The following is a 22,250-nucleotide window of genomic DNA, read 5'->3' as shown; positions in this document are numbered from 1 at the left end:
TTCAGCCTTACTGGGTGACACAGTAGGCTACATGGAGTAGATTAGCTCAACAATATGTTGTTCACATTGCAAAAAAGAACGAAACAATTCTCCAGGAATAATTTTGTAAAGGCCTGCTTACATAGTATGAGTGTAAAACAACATATATTAAATCAAGTTCTCAAAATGTATATTTAGCTAAATGGTATAGCATACATCACTCCTCTTATTCTATAATGCAACATATTATGTGGCAATGAAGACCATGGCCTGTGATTTACAATCTAGTTGCATTTATTTTAGGCTATTATTCTTTTTTACAGCTCCCAGTATTCCTGCACAAAGGAAAGATCTAGGCTAAGTCTTGTTTACCGGGACCAGGGGGTCATTGTTATGTGTGAAATGCTACTTTGTTTTCTAATCATGAGTGTTTAATTGGCTTTTGTCATTAACAACACAATGGCACGCAAATTAATGCGCATTTGAAATTGGTAGATTTCACAGGTCTTGTCTTAGTCATATCAAACCTGGAAAGCTGTAAAAGAAAAAAAAGAAAGAAAGTGGACTAACATGCAGATAAACAAATTTACTATAACAAGATCTAATTAGATCTAAGTAAACTGAATTAATATTTAATTGAACAATTGTCCCTTCTTCACCTCATATGAATTTACATTTAGAATGTGTGATATTATATAGGTTAAAATCAATATTCAACACTATTGGTTTGAATTAATTTTGTTTTCAGATATGCTATATTTCACCGTTGTTAAAACTTTGACTTAGAACTTTTGAACGTTTTTCGATTTATTTAATATATTTATTGAGCTGCGCATACTGTATTTCCGCATATTGACGCTGTAACTAAATGGTGTTTTTGTCAAATATAAATTATCCACAATTCTTCAAATAACTGTCCAAAATGATCCACAAATGTACTGTGCATGATAGCTGTCAAGTGATTACGAGCTGCCGTTTGACCAAGCACTAAATTATTTCAACCATTTAATTATTTTGTTTGTTTGGTGTGAAGGCAACTTGTTTGTTTTGACAAAGGAAAATAAAGGCTAATGAAGGGGGTAGGGAACGTTAAGCCGTGTTTTACGCAGTGAGTAATTGAGCACATTGATTGACGTGTGAGTGCCAAAAGGCGCAGACGCTTTCCGATTGGCCGACGCGCACTTCACAATCTCCTCTTGTTTCCAAGCTGCGCTACTCTAGACAGTTATCTTTGCAGGCGCTTGTGTGAGTCAGTAGCAGCAGAAGGGAACAGAACAGCGGGGCTGCAACAAGAGGAGGCAGGAGTGGAGTTACACTGAAACCTGAAACTTTCTACTCAGAGAGCATTTATCAACTGGACTCTTTGAGCTTTTCTCCATTTTATTTTTCTCTTGAAGCAGGTCTGTTCTATTCCACAGTGAAAGCTCCATTGTGAGCTGCATTTTACTTTTATTCTGCAGACTCTCCTCTGTTGTGAACAATGAGGTCCATTGAACCATTGTGCCGTTGGAGAATCATCCCTCTGGCTTTGACCATGGCACTGGTGTCTGTGAGCAAAGCCTCTGAGTATGAATACCTGAGCTGGAAATCGGACATGTACAATGGTGGCCGCAGCTATGGCAAGCCTCCTCAGTGTGTGGATATCCCAGAGGACCTGCGGCTGTGTCACAATGTGGGCTACAACCAGATGCTGCTGCCTAACCTACTGGAGCATGAGACTATGGCTGAGGTGAAGCAGCAGGCGGGCAGCTGGGTGCCCCTGGTGCATAAGAGCTGCCACCCGGGTACCCAGGTGTTCCTCTGCTCCCTGTTTGCCCCAGTGTGCCTGGAGCGCCCCATATACCCCTGCCGCTGGCTGTGTGAGGCTGTACGGGACGGCTGCACCCCTATCATGGAGTCGTTCGGCTTCCCCTGGCCTGAGATGCTCACCTGCGACAAGTTTCCTCAGGACGACGTCTGCATTGCCATGACTGCACCCAACGCCACTGAAGCCACAAAACCCACAGGTAAGGCTATACCTACCTACCTACCTACCTACCTACTTACCTACTTACCTACCTACCTACCTACCTACCTACCTACCAGCAGGCAGCATTCCTGCCATAATATCTAGATATAGAATTACATATAGAATCCCATGTCACCAAGTGCCAGTCATGTTTCCATGTGCTAGTCTGGTACCAGATCTGAAACTGAGCCATTGCTTGGCACAATATGTAAAAAGCTGAGGTGTTGGCTAGGAGTTTGCATTCTGTATTGTTGAATGTACATTATGTTCTTCACTTGGAAGCAGTTTTTATTTCAATTTATAAAAAATGTGATGCATTTTGTGGATGAAGCATGATAATCTGTAATAATCATTATCAAATATCTGTATTTATTTTTACCATGTATTGCGGAATAGAGCAGGCTCAACATAGTATGCTATAAGGCAGGCTCAACATAGTATCCTATAGGGCAGGCTCAACATAGTGTCCTATAGGGCAGGCTCAACATAGTATGCTATAGGGCAGGCTCAACATAGTATCCTATAGGGCAGGCTCAACATAGTGTCCTATAGGGCAGGCTCAACATAGTGTCCTATAGGGCAGGCTCAACATAGTGTCCTATAGGGCAGGCTCAACATAGTGTCCTATAGGGCAGGCTCAACATAGTGTCCTGTAGGGCAGGCTCAACATAGTGTCCTGTAGGGCAGGCTCAACATAGTGTCCTGTAGGGCAGGCTCAACATAGTATCCTGTAGGGCAGGCTCAACATAGTGTCCTATGGGGCAGCTCAATAGAGCTGCAGTACTTGACTGAGATAACAAACAGTCACTACTTTGACATAGTGTGAGAATCGACACCCATGCAGTTCTTCAGGCGGCAGAATGTTGTTTCAGGGGTTTGTTGATGTCAAACCTGATGCAAATGAACCATTCCCAACCTTTTGGGGTAATTTTTCCCATGACCGCTTAGATTACCTCTAGATTAGATTATCCCCAAAAAATGTAAGCGTGAGATAGCAAAACCTTTATTTAGTTATTTCAGAGCGCTAACAAGACCACGCTGTCTTTACCAAGAGAAAACCTCTCTTTGTGGCAAATGTTAAGTTGCTTGCTATTGACAAAGAGAAGTGATGTTGTAATTAATGTTGTAGCCTAATACTCCTTTAACAGGTGGTAGCAATTTATTTCAAGGTGAAATTTATGAACTGGGAGGCAGTCCAGCCACAGAACTAATACATCCATTAATGACCATTTTATATTGACGTCTTAACTACTGGCCTCTTCCTTTGAACCCCCCCAAAAAGTCATCTCACCAGACAGAAACAACATGTATAGTTTAATTTGAATAGCAGATACAAACGTATATGAATTATGAAAGAGTGAATACCAGAGGGACAATGATGAGGAGAGGGTGAAAAAAACAGACTATCAATTCTGCTAATGTAATAAACTGTGTTTCAAGGCTACAGTGAACTCCCACAGACATCAGGTCCTTGATGCCTGTCTGCCTATCTGCCTGCAGGGATACTTGGCTCGAGACTGCCACAATCTCACTGGGATTGCGTCCCAACCCTATTTCCTAGTGCACTAATTTTCACCAGGACCCATAGGACTCTGGTTAAAAGTAGTGCACTATATAGGAAATATGGCACCATTTGGGATACAACCATCAGTTTCTGGACTGAGTTATGTTCAGAAGGACTAGAACTACCTACAGATGTAGGATCTTAATTTGATCACTATGTTGTTGCTGAGAATGTTTCTGTTCAGAACAGGCTAGTGTATTCAAGGTTTAAAAAGGTTTCTAAAGTTTGTAATTTCCACTTTAAAATGTTAGACTTGATTTGCCCCAACGAAAAACGTATCAACCCCTACAAAAAATGTCCAGTCATTATAATCCACATAATCATTTACATTACCTGCTGCTTCAGGATAATTTTTCTGCTGTAGCAAACTGGCTCAAATTAAGATCCTACATCTGTAACAGCTTGGGGCTAACAATAAGTCAGACATGGCTGTATACAAAAAAACATATTGAAACATGAGACCAACACTTTACATGTTGTGTTTATATTTTTGTTCAGTGTAAATGCTGCAGCCTTTCACAATCAAAGGACAAGTTTTGTCCAAAATTACTGTTTCTGTCATGGGTTGTAATATTTTATTGCCATGTCAGTGTCCCTGGCAGGAACTAGTAGAATCTCTCTTGGAGCGAGTTGGAAAGGCTGCTCTGCTCTTTTCTAGAGGTGTCCCAGAAGGGGAAGTACAGCCACCTCATGCAGATTTCTCATAAATTAAAAAGGACTTTCCATCATCAACCTCCTTACATTTTGATCTGCGTTGTATATGCAGGCTGCAAAACAATGTTAGCTTAGTGCTAAAACATTTACTATATTCTGAACATGAATAGCTCGGTCTTACAGCGAACTGATATGGTGACTGGTGACTTTCCAGTCCAGCACCCGATGAAGAGGTCTTTATCGCTCCGTGGTGCTGCAGTTACACAGAACTTACTGTATATCTGAGGTAGTCCCTCTGTAACTGGGACGTGTTGGGCCGAGGGGGGCCAACATGGTGGTGTGTGTGGGCAGGAGCCCAGCAGCCTGAGAAAAGGCTCCTCTTGGAGCTCGGGGACCACACAGAGATCCACAGGTTGTGCCCCAAATGGCACCCTATTCCCTATGTAGTGTACTACTTTTGACTAGAACCCATAGGGCTCTAGTCAAAGTAGTGCACTACATAGGGAATAGAGTGCCATTTGGAACACAGACAGTCTCCAGAGGTCACCTGTTGTCATATGTGTCAGCACTTGCGATAAATAAATCATGTTTGCCCAGTCAGAAGCCCAGCAGGCCACAGAGTCGGTCTTGTTTTAACCCCCCTCTACTCATTACAGGGCCGTTAGTGTCTGTGTTGTTCTGCATCTTCTTCACTGTTGACTGACAGGAACATAAAACCCTAAAAAATATGTGCTTTATTAGTGATGTACGAATCACTGTTCAGTTTCATATGAAATGGGGGGGGAGAAAGAAATGCATTTGAATGAATAAAACATAAAATCAAAATTAGTTTAGAAGGTCATGTGTTTTGATGTAAGTTATTTAAAGAGCCTCACCACTGCTGACTGCTAAACAAGTATGAAGCTAGTGACAATAGATTTAGAGTAGAAAAAAATGTGAAATTGAAAATATAGCCTCTTTGACTCTGTAAACAGTGCTTATTTTCACAAGTGCTTTCCACCTGGGTGTAACTTTTGTAAGTGTTTGTCAAACACACGGAATGGCCAACTGGCAATCACAAAAGAACAGGAGAAGTGTGTGTAAATATGTATTTATATTTTACAGATGGTAAACCTCACAGTACTCCAAATGTTGTTTTGGGGTTTAAAGCCAAGCTTTGCTAAGCTGTTTAAGAAAGAACAGAACAGTTATTTCATTATTGAATAAATATCATTTTCATTAAATATTCATGAATGTCACTTGGCAAAAAACCCTATATAGCAAAAACAAAAAAGGCATTTCTGTCCATTGTTGGCCTCTACGCAGTTAGAACCGTTCCTTATTTTTAATCATAATGTCAAAACAGTCTGATATGTTTATATGGAACTTGGCTCCTGTAGCTAAAAATACATGTATATGAAAGCCTGAGTGGAAGAGTGTCCCGTTTCAGTCAGTCATCTCTCTGTCTTCACAGTCAAGTAATGTACCTTCTATAAAAGTCTCAGGTACATGTAACAGTTCATGTGTGTGCACGCGTTTCCACATGCTTTCAGATAACGTACAGTAAAACAGGCCTCCAGGACAGATTGAGTCTGATTGCATTGAGTGAGCATAGACTCCGAAGAGATCAAAACTAACCACCTAATTACAATGGAATGATAGTCAGTCTTGGATATTGAGAAGACTGCTGATACCCCCTATCATTTCATGAATCTAGCCAATAACGAGCAGCATTGTGTCCTGGAGGCCATAATTAGGACCTGCTATAAAAGCACAGGACATTCCAACTGAGGTCAGGTTGGTCAATTAAGAGTTTTACCGTCAAACAAGAACAAACGTCATTGGAGTTTGGATGAATAAGTTTGAGAGGAAAAACACCAGAGCAACTGACAACAGAGTGTACTCGGCACCTCTGACCAGAATGGCAGGTGTCATCTTCACATACTGTAGCTGTTCACATAAGATTTCATCGGCAAGATTGATTTGATTTGAAGCACAAGCAGGGAGATAGGTGGTGAAAGGTCAAAAGTGTTACTACCCTGGGAAATGAGCTGATGTTGAGGTAAATAGAGGTGTGAATAATGCTACAATCTGTTAGGGATTCAGTTACTGGCAGCTGTTGTTCCCTTCAGATTGAATGGTGATTTTAGGGAGAGAAAAAAACTTTCACTGGTTTAGGGTTGAAACATTCCAGTAACTTTCCCCAAATTCACAGTTATTCCAGAAATTCTGGTTGGTGGATACCGGATTTCTTGCTTATTCCCTTCTGATTTAGGGCATCTTAACTAATTAAGATCTTAAATAAAGGTGAAATAAAAATAAATAAAATCTTCACAGGATTTCTTGTAGTTTTCGGAAAGTTACAGGATTTTTGCAACCCTACTCTTGTTCCATTTGTTCATGGCTGTTACTTGGTTGATTATTGTGACAGTGCTACATGTCCTGCCCTCTGAAAAGACTCTCTCCTCCCTCCCTTCCACAGGTTACTCGCCCATCTGTCCCCCATGTGACAACGAAATGAAAACAGACATCATTCTAGAGCACATGTGTGCCAGCGAGTTTGGTAAGCGTCTCCTAACCCTAACACTACCATTTTCATTCCGTTTGTTAAGCATTTCCTAAAAATACAGAAGATGAGACATACACACACGCACACACACACTCACACACAGTATGTTTTGCCATGACAAGTTTTCCTATGGGCTACTATACCTATGGATCGTGTTAGCCAACACAAGAGGTTGCACTCTCCATGGCATAGAAGCCTATACAAATGGAACCACATACAATGGAGAACTACAGTATGTCTATACCTATAGCTCTGGAATTTGCCCCAGATCTAATGAGCCCTCCCTCCCACCTTTGGTCTGCAGCCCCTCAGCGTATATTGTGAGATCTTTACAAAAGCAAGCTTTGAAAAGTTAAAGTGACACTCTTGCCAATAGGATTTCTTATGCATTAATTTCTTATGCATCCATTCCCTGACTCTTGCCATGCTGGTTACAGTAATGAGCTTGGTGCTTTATCCCAGCTATAGATGAGGTTCCACAGAGACCAGAGCACCGCACAGTCATCTCTCTGTATGATCTTAAAAGTGTGGTCTTTAGTGGGGTTAATACGTCTATTGGAAGCAAAAAGCCTCTGAAAAGAAAAGCAAGTTACTGTAGATTAACAGTTAGAAAAAAATAAAAATGGGTCAGTCCCACAATAATTATCATGGTTAGTTTAGAGGATCATGGATTTAGTTCAAACTGACTGTATATTTACAAAGTGCAATCTAGATCCATAATTATTATGCATACTTCTATGTCAAAAATATATACTATATCAAAAATATATACATGTTTCTGCATATACCTCTTAAGCTGTCTGTATACTCCTGACTGGTTGTTATTTTTTTAAATAAACTAAATATTCTTCTCTGCATATCTGCTAAAAATTTGGGTAAAAGATTGAAAGGAATGTGAATCTTATTCAGTACATTTAGTTATTGCTTTAGTTATTACCAACCTTGGCTGCAGACATGCCAGCTAAGATAGTTAGACAAGCTAGTAAATCTAACTTGATAGCCTGAAATGGCTTCTTGGTAGCTAATTATGATGTCGGGAGATTGGGAACCTATCTGCACTAGCTAAAACCAACTTCATGAAATTGCTAGGCGACTAGTAGTATTACAGAGAAACAAATATATAAATACAGTGCCTTCGGAAAGTATTCAGACCCCTTGACTTTTTCCACATTTTGTTATGTTACAGCCTTATTCTAAAATTGATTAAATAAAAAAAATCCTCAACAATCTACACACAATAACCCATAATGGCAAAGTGAAAACAGGTTTCTAGACATTTTTGCTAATGTATTAAAAATAAAAACAGAAATACCTTATTTACATAAGTATTCATTTACATTACATTTAAGTCATTTAGCAGACGCTCTTATCCAGAGCGACTTACAAATTGGTGCATTCACCTAATGACATCCAGTGGAACAGCCACTTTACAATAGTGCATCTACATCTTTTAAGGGGGGGGGGGGGCAGAAGGATTGCTTTATCCTATCCTAGGTATTCCTTGAAGAGGTGGGGTTTCAGGTGTCTCCGGAAGGTGGTGATTGACTCCGCTGTCCTGGCGTCGTGAGGGAGTTTGTTCCACCATTGGGGTGCCAGAGCAGCGAACAGTTTTGATTGGGCTGAGCGGGAACTGTACTTCCTCAGTGGTAGGGAGGCGAGCAGGCCAGAGGTGGATGAACTCAATTCAGACTCAAACTTGAGCTCAGGTGCATCCCGTTTCCATTGATCATCCTTGAGATGTTTCTACAACTTGATTGGTGTCCACCTGTGGTAAATTAAATTGATTGGACATGATTTGGAAAGGCACACACTTGTCTATTTAAAGGTCCCACAGTTGACAGGTCATGTTAGAGCAAAAACCAAGCCAAGAGGTCGAAGGAATTGTCCGTAGAGCTCCGAGACAGTATTGTGTCAAGGCACAGATCTGGGGAAGGGTACCAAAATATTTCTGCAGTATTGAAGGTCCCCAAGAACACAGTGGCCTCCATCATTCTTAAATGGAAGAAGATTGGAACCCCAAAGACTCTTCCTAGAGCTGGCCGCCCGGCCAAACTGAGCAATCGGGGAAGAAGGGCCTTGGTCAGGGAGGTGACCAATAACCCGATGGTCACTCTGACAGAACTCTAGAGTTCCTCTATGGAGATGGGAGAACCTTCCAGAAGGACAACAATCTCTGCAGCACCCCACCAATCAGGCCTTTATGGTAGAGTGGCCAGACGGAATTCTCTCTTCAGTAAAAGGCACATGATAACCTGCTTGGAGTTTACTAAAAGGCACCTAAAGACTCTCAGACCATGAGAAACAAGATTGTCTGGTCTGATGAAACCAAGATTGAACTCTTTGGCCAGAAAGCCAAGCGTCACGTCTGGAGGAAACCTGGTATCATCCCTAAGGTGAAACATGGTGGTGGCAGCATCATGCTGTGGATATGTTTTTTTCAGCGGCAGGGACTGGGAGACTAGTCAGGATTGAGGCAAAGATGAACAGAACAAAGTACAGAGAGATCCTTGATGAAAACCTGCTCCAGTGGCTCCGGGAAAAGTCTCTGAATGTCCTTGAGTGGCTCAGCCAGAGCCCGGACTTGAACATGATCGAACATCTCTGGAGAGACCTGAAAATAGCTGTGCAGCAGTGCTCCCCATCAAACCTGACAGAGCTTGATAGGATCTGCAGAGAAGAATGGGAGAAACTCCCCAAATACAGGTGTGGCAAGCATGTAGAGTCAAACCCAAGAAGACTCATGGCTGTAAACGCTGTCAAAGGTGCTTCAACTGTCACGCCCTGACCTTAGAGATCCTTATTATTCTCTATGTTTGGTTAGGTCAGGGTGTAACTCGGGTGGGAAAGTCTATGTTTTCTATTACTTTGTTTTTGGCAGAGTGAAGTTCCCAATCAGAGGCAGCTGTCTATTGTTGTCTCTGATTGGGGATCATATATCAATTGTCATTTTCCTTTTGGGTTTTGTGGGATCTTGTTTTCTGTTTAGTGTCTGTGCCTGACAGAACTGTTCACTTTCGTTTTTTTGTCTTTGTTATTTTGTTTTTGTGTCTTCAATAAAAATATGATGTACCCCTACCACGCTGCGCCTTTATCATCAATATACAAAAACACTTTGGCAAAGGCATATTTTCGGCAGACACAAACACCGCAAATGTTTCATCTACCTACTGGTTTTCAGAAGACCTGCTGCAACAAAAGAACAAAAAAATACATTGACAACTGTGTATTAGTAGGCTACTTTAGCAACCTGGAATCGCACAAATAAATACTGTTTGGAGGAACTGTCTTTTTGAATGTGCCTTCCTTCCACAAACAAGAGCCGTTACATCAACAAAGTACTGATTAAAGGAAGTGAATACTTATGTAAATGTGATATTTCATTTTTTTTTTTATACATTTGCAAACATTTCTAAAAACCTGTTTTGCTTTGTCATTATTATGGGGTATTGTGCATAGATTGATGAGGAAAAATACGATATAATACATTTTAGAATAAGGCTGTAACTTAACAAAATATTGAAAAGTCAAGTGGTCTGAATACTTTCCGTATATTAGAATTTTTTAAACAGGGAAAATCTTGTGGGGTGGGGGGTGCATGTGCATGTGCCTTTGGATATATATTGTGTATGTATGACCATAAACACACTGTTCAAGCATATTTTCAGTAAAGAAATGTTTCATGTTCCATAGATTTGCACAATTTGATGCTTGTTCGATGATACATTATTTTAAATAAACTCCTTGGTCAGTCACACATCATGGTCGAAAAAAGAGATATGTCTTTCATTATCAGAGAATGTATATAGCTTTGACAAACATTTCACCATGTCTACTATCTGACAGTACTCGGAGTAATTGTTCTTTCTGAGTATAACAATGCTGGGATTAGTATGTGAAATTGAAAAGATTTACAACTTGTATACTCCTGGGGATCATTCCTTCAGACATAATGGATTGATCTACCAACTGACCACCAAGTAAACTAATGTGAACGATCTTGAGAAATCTCCTCTTGGGGGTTACTACAACCAATTGACCTTGTTTTCTTGGCCATATGCTTGATTCTCACAACGTTACATATATACTGGAAAAAGTTACTGCCTTAATCCGCTAGAAAAACAGAGCTTGGGAGTTTGTAATACTCTTTTAAATGCTAATATTCTGTAACTAATGAATTGGAGCCCTAAAGTCTTTATTTAGGAGGTATTTAAAGCTGTAAATTGGGATGTTTGTTCTGCTGTTTGTCCTTGTGTAGGTGTCAGCAGGGTTGCAAGTTAAAGCTTAATTCCTATTGGTCCAAATCTCAGTCTCTGTCACAGGGGACTGATGTCACATGTATGGGAATGTCTTTCTGCTTGTCTGGTGGCTTGACAGCCCATCCCATCCACAGTGTGCCAATGCAGTGTAGCAACAACTTAGAATGTTTTGTTTTTCGATGCAATTAAAATGCATTGATAGTTTCTCGCACGCAGGGACACTGTCAATTCAGCACACCTTGAGGCAGTGATTGTATGCAGTGAGAATGTGCACACGTTTACGCGATGCTGTGCCTTATTTTAAATTGGTAGAAGCTGGCCTCCAAGTTTTTGGTGTTTTCCAAATCCATTCCAACCGGCAGACCTTGGGAAGACGGACTTTCTGCACATCTTCTTTCAGAGATGTTCTCAGGGAAAGCTAATACACAAATTTATGTGCAGTCAAAGTTAATTGAATTGTCCCATTCTTACACTGTAATGACGGGCCTCACTTTTCTGTTCTCAGAAACTTGTCCCTGGTTTGCCAAACGAAACTGGCACGTTGGTCTGTTTCATCTCTGATTAAGACAGATGTTGTTTTGATTCCTTGTCATAATGTCTTTAACGCTTGACGTCTGAGCTTATCCAGGCAGGCTGAGCATGGCCTCTGACAATGACTGTTAAATTAGACTTTTATTGCATCCATTAGACCCAATCACTGCAAGAGTGGCCCACAAAGGGAGAGTACCAACTCCCATGAGAAAAAAAGGGGTTGTGTCCAAAATTACTCCCTATTCCCTATATAGTGCACTATTTTTGACCAGGGCTCATATGGTTCTGTAGGGACTAGAGTGCGATTTGGGATAGAGCTGCTCTGCTTGCTGTGTGGCAATGCCATGGGCTATAGTGGTGGGTTTGCTTTGCTGTACCAGTTGGGCAACATGTAAACAAGAAATGTTTATGCTAGACAATTGGCTAAAGAAATGAGAGAAGAGGTTTCTAAAGTGGATGCCACAGGTTATCAATAACTGAAGCATAACCTATGCTTTTCGCTTGACACACAACTGCGGGACTAACATTTGGTTATGTTTTTTTATGAAGCAGTACTGTTGAGCAAATTCTATTATTTTAGATTGTAGTGGTGCAAAAAGGTGAGTCAATATTTGTCTGAAAGGTTTCTCTTCTTATTTTGTCCTAAAACTCATGCAAGGATGGGCTTGACTCAAACAACTATTATATGATGTGAAAGATCTGTCATTAATGTTGTGTATAGGAGATGTAGAGGAGAGAGAAATGGGTGAAATGTGAAAGCAATTATGACATGATTTTATAAAGATCAGTTTTTAGCTCAACAAAGCATCTGGTCACGTGACTCATGAGCCAATCTATTGTTATGCTTTCATCACAGCACTTTTGGTCAGACCAAAATGGGTCAGAGGGATAGCTTATAATAGATGTAGATTGATAAGTTAAGACCACTACTCTAGACTTTCACTATGCAATATCCTGCCTACTTTGCAAGCAAGAGATGCTGAATGTACTTTTTATCACTAATATTCACATGGGGTATATAGACATACATTTGTACAGTTTAACTGTAGAGGCAATGGCATAATCTTAGTCAAAATTTACCTATACCAGGCCTAACTTCAGACTGTGTAGTTGAAAGGCTACCTCAGTCAGGGCAGTTAGCTGGAGCAATCTGTGACTTACATAGAAGTCATTTTTATTAATCTGCGTAGACTAATCATGTCAGGAATATGCCTCCGCTGGCACAGAATGAGCATTTTTCTCTCACTGAAACGTTCAGTTCCTGGAAAGATCTCATTGCAAAAGGTCTGTTCTCATTTAACAGAACCCATGTTAACAGAATCCAGTGTGAAACCCATACGGAAAAAAATACATATACAGTGCCTTCAGAAAGTATTCATACCACCTGAGTTATTCCACATTTTGTTGTGTTACAGCTTGAATTCAAAACAGATTTTGCTAACATATCTACACACAATACCCCATAAGTGAAAACATGCTTTTAGGCATTTCAGAAAATATATTGAAAACGAAATACCGAAATATCTCATTTACATAAGTATTCACACCCAATTCAATACTTTGTAGAAGCACCTTTGGCTGCGATTACAGCTGTGAGTCTTTCTGGGTAAATCTCTGAGAGTTTTCCACACCTGGATTGTGCAACATTTGCCCATTATTATTTTCACAATTCTTCAAGCTCTGTCAAATTGGTTGTTGATCATTGCTACACAACCATTTTCAGGTATTGCCAGAGATTTTCAAGTAGATTTAAGCCAAAACTGTAACTCGGCAACTAAGGAATATTCACTGTCTTCTTAGTAAGCAACTCCAGTGTAGATTTGGCTTTGTGTTTTAGGTTATTGTCCTGATGAAATGTGAATTCACCTCCTAGTGTCTGGTGGAAAGCAGACTGAACCAGGTTTTGCTCCCAGATTTTGCCTGTGCTTAGCTCCATTTCCTTTCTATTTTATCCTGAAAAACTCCCCAGTCCTTAACGATTAGAAGCATACCCATAACATGATGCAGCCACCACTATGCTTGAAAGTATGGAGAGTAGAACTCAGTAATGTGTTGTATTGGGTTTGCCCCAAACATAACACCTTTGTATTCAGGACACAAAATTAATTGCTTTGCCAAATGTTTTGCAGTATTACTTTAATGCTTTGGTGCAAACAGGGTGCACGTTTTGGAATATTTTTTATTATGTACAGACTTCCTTCTTTTCACTCTGTTAAATAAGTTAGTATTGCGGAGTAACTGCAATGTATTTGATCCATCCTCAGTTTTCTCCCATCAAGCTATTAAACTCTGTAACTGTTTTAAAGTCACCATTGGTTTTCTTCCTCTCCGGCAACTGAGTTAGGAAGGACACCTGTATTTCTGTAGTGACCGGCTGTATTGATACCACCATTCAAAGTGTAATTAATAACTGCACCATGCTCAAATGGATATTCAAGTCTGAGTTTGTCTTTGTGGTTGAATCTGTATTTGAAATGAACTGCTCGACAGGGATCTTACAGATAATTGTATGCGTGGGATACAGAGATGAGGTAGTCATAAAAAAATCATGTTTAACACTATTATTGCACACAGAGTGAGTCCATTTAACTTATTATGTGACTTGTTAAGCAACTTTGTACTCCTGAACTTATTTAGGCTTGCAATAGCAAAGGGGTTGAATACTTATTGACTAAAGACATTTCAGCTTTTAATTTTTTATTAATTTGTAAAATGTCAATGTTTTTTGCCCGCACTACAGACAGCTGTATCGATCCACTAATAAAGGACTAGTAAAGGACCAGTGCACTACTTTTGTGAGAGAAAGAAAAACTTTTTTTTCTCTTTGTATTATTCAAATATTCCGATTTTTCAGGAGGTGCTGCAGCACCCTCAGCACCCCTATTTCTCGGAGCTATGCTGTTACGTGAACTGAATTCTCATTTTAATACTATTCATTTTTAAATATTTATTGCAAAAGAAACATCTAAAAGTCATAGTGTAAAAGCAGGTGAGCTGGTTCTACTCTTTTTGGCCATTTTCTGGTGTTTTGTGTTGAAAAACTGTACAATTATATCTATTTTTAATGAATCTTACATTCAATTGCACCTCCCTGTTGCACACAACAAGCTTCCTTTCCCCCTGTCACACGGGGATTCATGGCTGATTTAACTACTAATTACCAGCTGAAGAGCCGTTACTAACGCTCCATAAGACAGCTAACCATTCCCTGTAGAGCCGTATAATACTACTCATTGGAAGCACACAATGTAGACCTACACTTTGAGCGTTGTACAATGTATAGTATTTTAACCTCTTGAGATGGGAAAACATGTTTTTTTAATGAAGTTGAACATGTGCTCTTTATGACAGAATAAACAAATTAGGTGAAATCAAAAGTATATATTTTTTTTCTAAAGGGAAGAGAGGCTTACTATTGTGTGCCATTGTTTGAAGTCATGAATAATAGCGTCCTTCCAATCTCACAATCACATTTTGACATTCTCAGGCGAGTTTATCTAAATAAAGTTTGATTATTTTAAGGCGAAAGCTTTTCATGCTTTTTGGTCGGATACGGGACAATTTGGCAGAGGAAGTATACATGTGTTTGTAAAAGACATGGAGGGATAGAAATGTGTTGGTTTTTAAGTAGAAGGGTTGTTTCTTGTTTCTTGAAAGTCTGCTTGACCCAAGGTTTTGTTTATCTCTGAATAACTGAACTGTATTTTTAGCTTCGGTCCAATTAAAGAGGGAACATAAAGACAAACAACAAAATCCACAGTTCAGTTAACCAAATGTTCTGTGTTGGGTGATCATGATCAACCATGAGGAAAATAACATATTTCAAATACAACTGGAGATAGCCAGCTAGCTAGCTAAACTCTTCCCAGTCCCTTGTTCCTCAGATATCCTGATTAATATATTTCTAAACATCAGTGCTGTCTACTCTGCTGATGGTTTTATGGTACATCCCACTCAACACTTTGTTCCCACCATGATTTATCTCCATACTTAAACTTTTATGACCACAGCTCTTTGTTACACAACTCCAAAACACTTCAATTCAAACCCACCATGCCCTACTTCTGACAGCTGGCTTTCTCTCTGGTGGTATAGGTAATTGCACCATCCATTCCTCCCCATGCTAATGGAATAAACGAAAGTGCAGCAGCCCTGGCCCTGATCTAGACTGATCACATAGGATGTGTCCCAAATGGCACCCTATTCCGTATATAGTGCACTACTTTTGACCAGGGCCCATACAAGCCAGGTGAAAAGTAGTGAACTATGTAAGGAATAGAGTGTAATTTGGGAAGTAGACATTGGCTCACGGGGAAGACAGGTTCCATGGTTGTGAATGGCTGAGGGCTGTGTTATTCCATGGTTGTGAATGGGCCCATGCCCAACTTACTCACTCCTGCTGGGTTTATGACACCATCTTAGCTGTCTGAAAGCCTCTCTAAACCAGAAGATGAAATCAGGTCAAGGGTCGGGGAGAAAGGTTACAGCCTAGATGCCCACAAACTTTACAGCATTGCCGATTTGATAGAGTTTGAGTGCTTCAGTTTGTCCAAACCTGAGACCAACGACAGATGGAGATAATGTTGAAGATAGAATGAGAGATGAAGCGCAGTGTTTGTGCAATGTTTTTGAATGTTTGAGAATGTGTAACTTTGAATGTTTGAGAAATGATTGTAACGCTCGTGTCAGATGATAGTTTGGGGTGAATAGTTTACCGAAACAGGGGCCCAGAATAATAGATTAAATAGTAACATGAATTCTAGTTTAACTGGCCCGAAGGCACTACTGATCAATGACTGAACCTTTCCCCTGAGCAGTTAAAACCATAACCTACCTGGTCAGTCACTGTGCTGTACACTTTGGCAGGCCAGGGAGATATGCACACAAGCAACACAAGGTGCAAAGAAAGTTCAGCACAGAGTTTAAGCTGGATTTATCCAGATAAAGTGGTTTCAGGGGTGGGCTAGACCTTATCTTTTATGACTCGCTAATTATGAAAGCTGCCCGTTTTGATTTCATTTAACACTAAGCCCTCCTCACAGAGACTTTTCATGGACCAGAGATGGAGGATAAAGGTCCTAATCCCGACCATGTGCACTGTTAATACCTGGAAAACCACTGGGACGGTTCTTTTTCACTTCACACTTTAATTGGCAATGGGAAGGTAGAGGGGCAATAGATGAACCCTAAAACATAGTACCTATAGTTCATGTAGAAGCCTATTACGAGTTTAGATATAGTAGTCTATATTAGCTATTGAATGCATTTTATGGTGCATATTATGGTGCATTTTAAGTAGGGGCCTATTTAGAGTTCAGATATATAGTAGTAGCCTGTATTTCCTACACCAGTCTTTACCCCTATCTGTAAGCTACACTGATAATAATGTATGTTGTTTTTGTTAAGTATTCTTATTTTTTTATCAGATTTTCTAAGACAGATCAGCCAGCACCACATCTTGAGCAGCAGTCAGTTTACCAAGTGCAGGAGCAAATCCCTGTATTAAAAGATCACAAGACGGTCATTAATCCGGCCCGTAGATCAATGGAGTGGAATCACAGCAGTGTGCCATACATTCCCCTTACTACCATGCACTGAAGTCACCTGCACTCATGCAGTAGCCTGCTTTACTGTGTGGGGAGATGAAGAGGTAGGCCTATACCCATAGAGGATGAGTCTACATTTGATTTATTTATGTTATTTAACTAGGCAAGTTAGTTAAGAACAAATTCTTATATACAATGACAGCCTACCCCGGCCAAAACCTAACAACACTGGGCCAATTGTGTACCGCCGTATGGGACTCCGAATCACAGCCAGTTGTGATACAGCCTGGAATTGAACCAGGGTCTGTAGTGACACCTCTAGCACTGAGATGCAGTGCCTTAGACCACTGCGCCACTCGGGAGCCCAAATGTCACTCTATGTGCCCTGGTCAAAAGTAGTGCACTATACAGGGAATAGGGTGCCATTTGAGATACATGAATAGATGCTGAGATTTGGACCACCATGGGGTTGACTCGTGCACAATTTCAGAAGGGGAGGTGGAGGAAACAAAGAGATTAGCAGGTTAAATAGAGTTTAGTGAAAGATCAGACAGATTAAGCGAAATCAGAGGCCCGGTGTGGGATTTGGAGAGATAAAAGTTTAAAAAAAGAAAGAAAAAAAAGATTATTATTGAGACATTTGGTGGGTGTAAAATTGTGGCAATACATGGCCACATATCAAGAAATGATGAAAGGCAAGGTTACAATGTACTACAGCATCAAATGTTTCACTTTCTTTCAGTGACAATCAGTGGTGATATTGAATTGGTAGTAGTGGTATTGAACATAAGGGTAGGGTTAGGGTTGCAACGTTCCAGCAGCTTTCCCAAAATGTCCAGGTCTTCCAGAAAATCTGGTTGGAAGATTCCTAAAATCGTAAGTAATAAGCAGGAAATCTGGAATCTTCCAACCATGATTAAAAAAAAGATAAACTTTTTTTATTTTTTATTTAGAATTTTTTTTCAACCCTATGTGTTGCATTTTACAAATACCTGAAGATCATTCATCTCCCTCAATATATCTCAAGTCTAGCTCAGGGAGTAGGGATCCTTCACTAAAACCAATGAGCTAGATAGGGGGTACTTAGGGAAACAAAACCCCAGTTCCTGTTACATCTGGAGGGGCATAGGGGAATTTGAACATTCCTGTCCATTGAAAGTATTTGTATTTATTTAACTAGGCAAGTCAGTTAAGAAAAAATATATATTTTACTATGACAGCCTACCTCGGCCAAACCCTCCCATAACCACAATAGGCCACTTGTGCTTCAGCCTATGGGACTCCCGATCACAGACAGTTTTGATACAGCCCAGGATCAAACCAGGGTATGTAGTGACGCCTCTAGCTCTGAGACGCAGTGCTTTAGACTGCTGCGCCACTCGGGAGCCCAAATGAAAAGAATAGCCAATGTAGACAGATCAGTTTCCCATAGAGATGGGATATGTTACAAATCTTCAAATCGTATGATATGTTATGAATTCTAGCTAGCTGGCTAACTTTAGCTATGCTATGGGTTAGGTTTAAGGTTAGGGTTGAGGTTAGGAGTCAGGTTAAAGGGTTTTAAGGTTAGGGAAAGGTTAGCAAAAAGGGTTATGGTTAGGATAAGGGTTAGATAACAGGGTTAGGGTTAGGGTTAGGGGAAGGGTTAGCTAAGATGCTAAGTAGTTACAAAGTAGCTAAAAGTAGTAAGTAGTTAAAGTTGCTAAAATTATGCGGAATGAGATTCAAACTCGCAACCTTTGGGTTGCTAGACATTTGTGTTATAGGGTTAGGGGAAGGGTTAGCTAACATCCTAAGTAGTTGCAAAGTAGCTAAAAAGTAGTATGTAGTTGAAAAATTGCTAATATTGTCCAGAATGAGATTCAAACTCACAACCTTTGGGTTGCTAGACGTTTGTGTTATACGCCTACCCATCCAATCTGACCAACCACCCTACTTTCGTTCTTGCCTTAAGTAACCATCTGTCTTATGTACCCATACATGACATATCATACTAATTTGATTGTCCCGGATTTACATTTACTATGTTACGTCTAGTCTATGAGACCAGGCTGCTTTCTTTAATGGTCCTTGGTGTCTGGGGGCTAGCTATCTAACCACTGATACCCTCTGCTCTGCAACCCAACCTTTTGGCTTGCTGTTTTGTCACAGAGCCCCTGGCCCTGGCACAATGCGTACACAGGGATTATAGGACTGTCATTCTGTTCTGACATTAAATATTAACACGGCTAAAAGGAAAAGTGCCTCAGGCTAACCCTAGATATGATTCAACATTCTGAGCTAGCCCACAAGCTAAATATTTATCGTAACATATAAAAGAATACACATGTTACTGTTTTTAACCACGCCTTCTTTCTTTTGATGTCTATTTGATTGTAGCTATCAAGACCAAGATCAAGGAGGTGAGACGGGAAGGAATGGACCGCAAGGTGATTCTGCAGAAAAGGAAGAAGCCGTTGAAACTGGGCCACCTGAAGAAGAAAGACCTAAAGAATCTGGTTCTGTACCTGAAGAATGGAGCCGACTGCCCCTGCCAGCAGCTGGACAACCTGGGCAACACCTACCTGATCATGGGCCGCAAGGTGGACAAGCAGTTCCTCCTGACAGGCATCCACAAGTGGGACAAGTCCAGCAAAGAGTTCAAAAAGGCCATCAAGAAACTTAAGACCCACAAGTGTCCAGCTTTCGAGAATGTCTTCAAATAATCAGACCAAGACTTTCTAGAAGCATCTCATCATCATGCTACAGAAGAACTTGCACAACCAAACAACCCACATTTCTTTAGCTTTTTCTTGTTTTTGTTTATATATCTATATATATCTTTGTATATTTACAGACCTGCTTTGAATTTCCTGTCGTCCATTTTCCAGTTGAGCAGTGTGATCATTGAGACCTGGTGGGTTTCCAGTTGTCTGAAAAAAGTAAATGACACTGCCCCCCCTTCCTCCTGTACTGAAACCGTTTCCACTTTTGTATGTAGATATTTGTGTGACACACTCCCTGAATGTGCAGTGAAAAGACCACGATTCAGTGAGTTCTGCTGAAATGAATGGACTTGCTCCTATTGCTCTGAACATGTATTAGTAGATCATAGAATTTACAATTAGATCATATTGAATCGATCAGACAGAATCAACAATTACTTGTATTTTAGCTTTAAAAGCCACATCATAGAGAAGGTCATTGAATAACTTATTGACAATAGTATGATAGTGTGTTTTCACCGGATTGTCTCATCAAAATAATGACTGCACTACAGTTGATTTTAAGAATTTCATCCTCTCTTCAGTTTGCCTCATTTGTTTCACATTTTCTTTGACTTGAAAAAATATATGCATATGTTAATCCAATCAATTCCAGTACATCAACTGCATCATCTGAGTCAAAATAACTTTTGCCTAATGGTACAGTGTATGAAATGTACTTTGATGCAGTATACATTGTTCAGTATTTCAATTCAAATGCAAATCAGTTTCTCGAGTGGTTGCTCCGGTATTTAGTAGAATAATGAAATCCCTTGCATTTGTATATGACGTCCGATAATATTTGACCAAAGTTTTGTGTATTTTTTGTTAATGCAGTCTTAAATTGCTATCCCTCTAGATTGACGTTCATTCAGTTTGTGACAACTTTGTGTAGCCTCACATTTTGATTGACACATCTGTATTTTCATTGTTTCATTCAGTATTGCTGATCCATCTTAGCACTATCACGTTCAATGACTGAAAATGTGAATTCCCGCAGTGTATTTCTGCCCCTTGTTATGTACATACACATTTTACATAAATATAGAAAACAATGAAAAGTTGTCTGGAATCTTTTTTTCCATTTCACATTGTGTGACCTGTATCATTTTTGTAGAGATATCACTCCCAGTCTTGTTTGCTCTCAGTCAGTTGAAGGAAGTACCAAGTGTGGCTTGAATTACAATGATACCCATGGCTTATACTCATACACCACAGAAATAAAATGGGAAATCACATTCAGGGCACGGTACTACACAGTTAATTGTATGGAATGTCAGCCCTCTGCGTGTAATGTCCATAATGATTTTCAAATCTCCATACTATTTGCACATGTTGGGAATTCTTGGCTTTGCCTTTACAATTTGTGATTTTTTTCAAAGTTATTCCGATACCTTAGGCCTGCATGTAAACCATGGTACGATCTAAAATCTCCAAAGGACGCTGCTCTGTGGTGACCTGCAGCTTGTGTGTTGTGTTTGGCGTTTTGTTCATGTATGCACAGAGCTGCAAACAAAATTTCCCCGTGGGGATGATAGTCATTGTCTTATCTTAAAAAGCTGACACACTGACACAAACCTGTGCCCTCAACTCCTCTAACACATACTATATGCATCATGTACACAATGGGTTAACATACTGTACTTTAGTTTTAATGCTAGTTAAACCTAATTGTCACGGATTTACAGCTTCTTCAGGTAAAATTAGTTACACTTCACGAGGAAGACCTCAGACTTTTGGCATTGACGCTGCTCTTAAAAGTACAATAAGTGAGGAAGTCTTCACATTCAGTAAACTTTAATTTTCCGCTTTGCTGATGATGTGATACACGTTGTCTGACGCTGTAAAAACAGCAACTGGAGATCCCGTGCCAAACGGAATAGCTTGTGGGAGTTCAAAGTCAGTCCTCATCATGACATGCAGGACATGGCTGTCAAACAGATTGGAGTAGTTATGGTGAAGCCAATTTGACATCTTCATATTTATGGAAAGACTGGATCTCTCATGCATGCTGTTTTTCTTACTTCTCTAACCATTCCACTAACATTCAGTGTGGTTTCACAGGCTGCTGGTAGCCTGGTATGTCATGTATATTATGATAAATTAATTGAGATTTACATCATTAACAACTTCTGTTGACAGTGAAATGCTATCTTAAGCAGAGGGAATAAGGCAGCAATGTCCAATCAATTGTCGAAATGATATGTTTGCAGAATAGTTAGCTTATTTTGCATGTTTCCCATGGTGGAAGATCATTCCACTCAACACCTAATATTTATATATTTCTTAACTCCATTCTTTTACTTTAGATTTGTGTGTATGGTTGTGAATTGTTAGATATTACTGCACTGTTGGAGCTAGCAACACAAGCATTTCGCTACACCCGCAATAACATATGCTAAATATGTGCATGTGACCAA

The 22,250-nt window shown here is 40.0% G+C and overlaps 1 protein-coding gene across 1 annotated transcript; it reads left to right on the top strand.

The window, feature by feature from the left end:
• Positions 1-1,200: 1,200 nt before the first annotated feature.
• On the top strand, positions 1,201-20,891 carry LOC129853762 (secreted frizzled-related protein 1-like). Its single transcript, XM_055920139.1, has 3 exons — positions 1,201-1,985; positions 6,667-6,747; positions 19,466-20,891. Exons 1-3 carry the CDS (start codon positions 1,460-1,462, stop codon positions 19,789-19,791), a joined length of 933 nt encoding a protein of 310 aa, XP_055776114.1. The 5' UTR covers positions 1,201-1,459; the 3' UTR covers positions 19,792-20,891.
• The last annotated feature ends 1,359 nt before the right edge of the window (positions 20,892-22,250 follow it).

Source organism: Salvelinus fontinalis, chromosome 4, assembly GCF_029448725.1.
Source record: "Salvelinus fontinalis isolate EN_2023a chromosome 4, ASM2944872v1, whole genome shotgun sequence".
NCBI classification, from domain to species: domain Eukaryota; kingdom Metazoa; phylum Chordata; class Actinopteri; order Salmoniformes; family Salmonidae; genus Salvelinus; species Salvelinus fontinalis.
The sequence above is the reverse complement of the archived record's forward strand: the minus strand, read 5'-3'. Positions and strand labels throughout refer to the sequence as shown.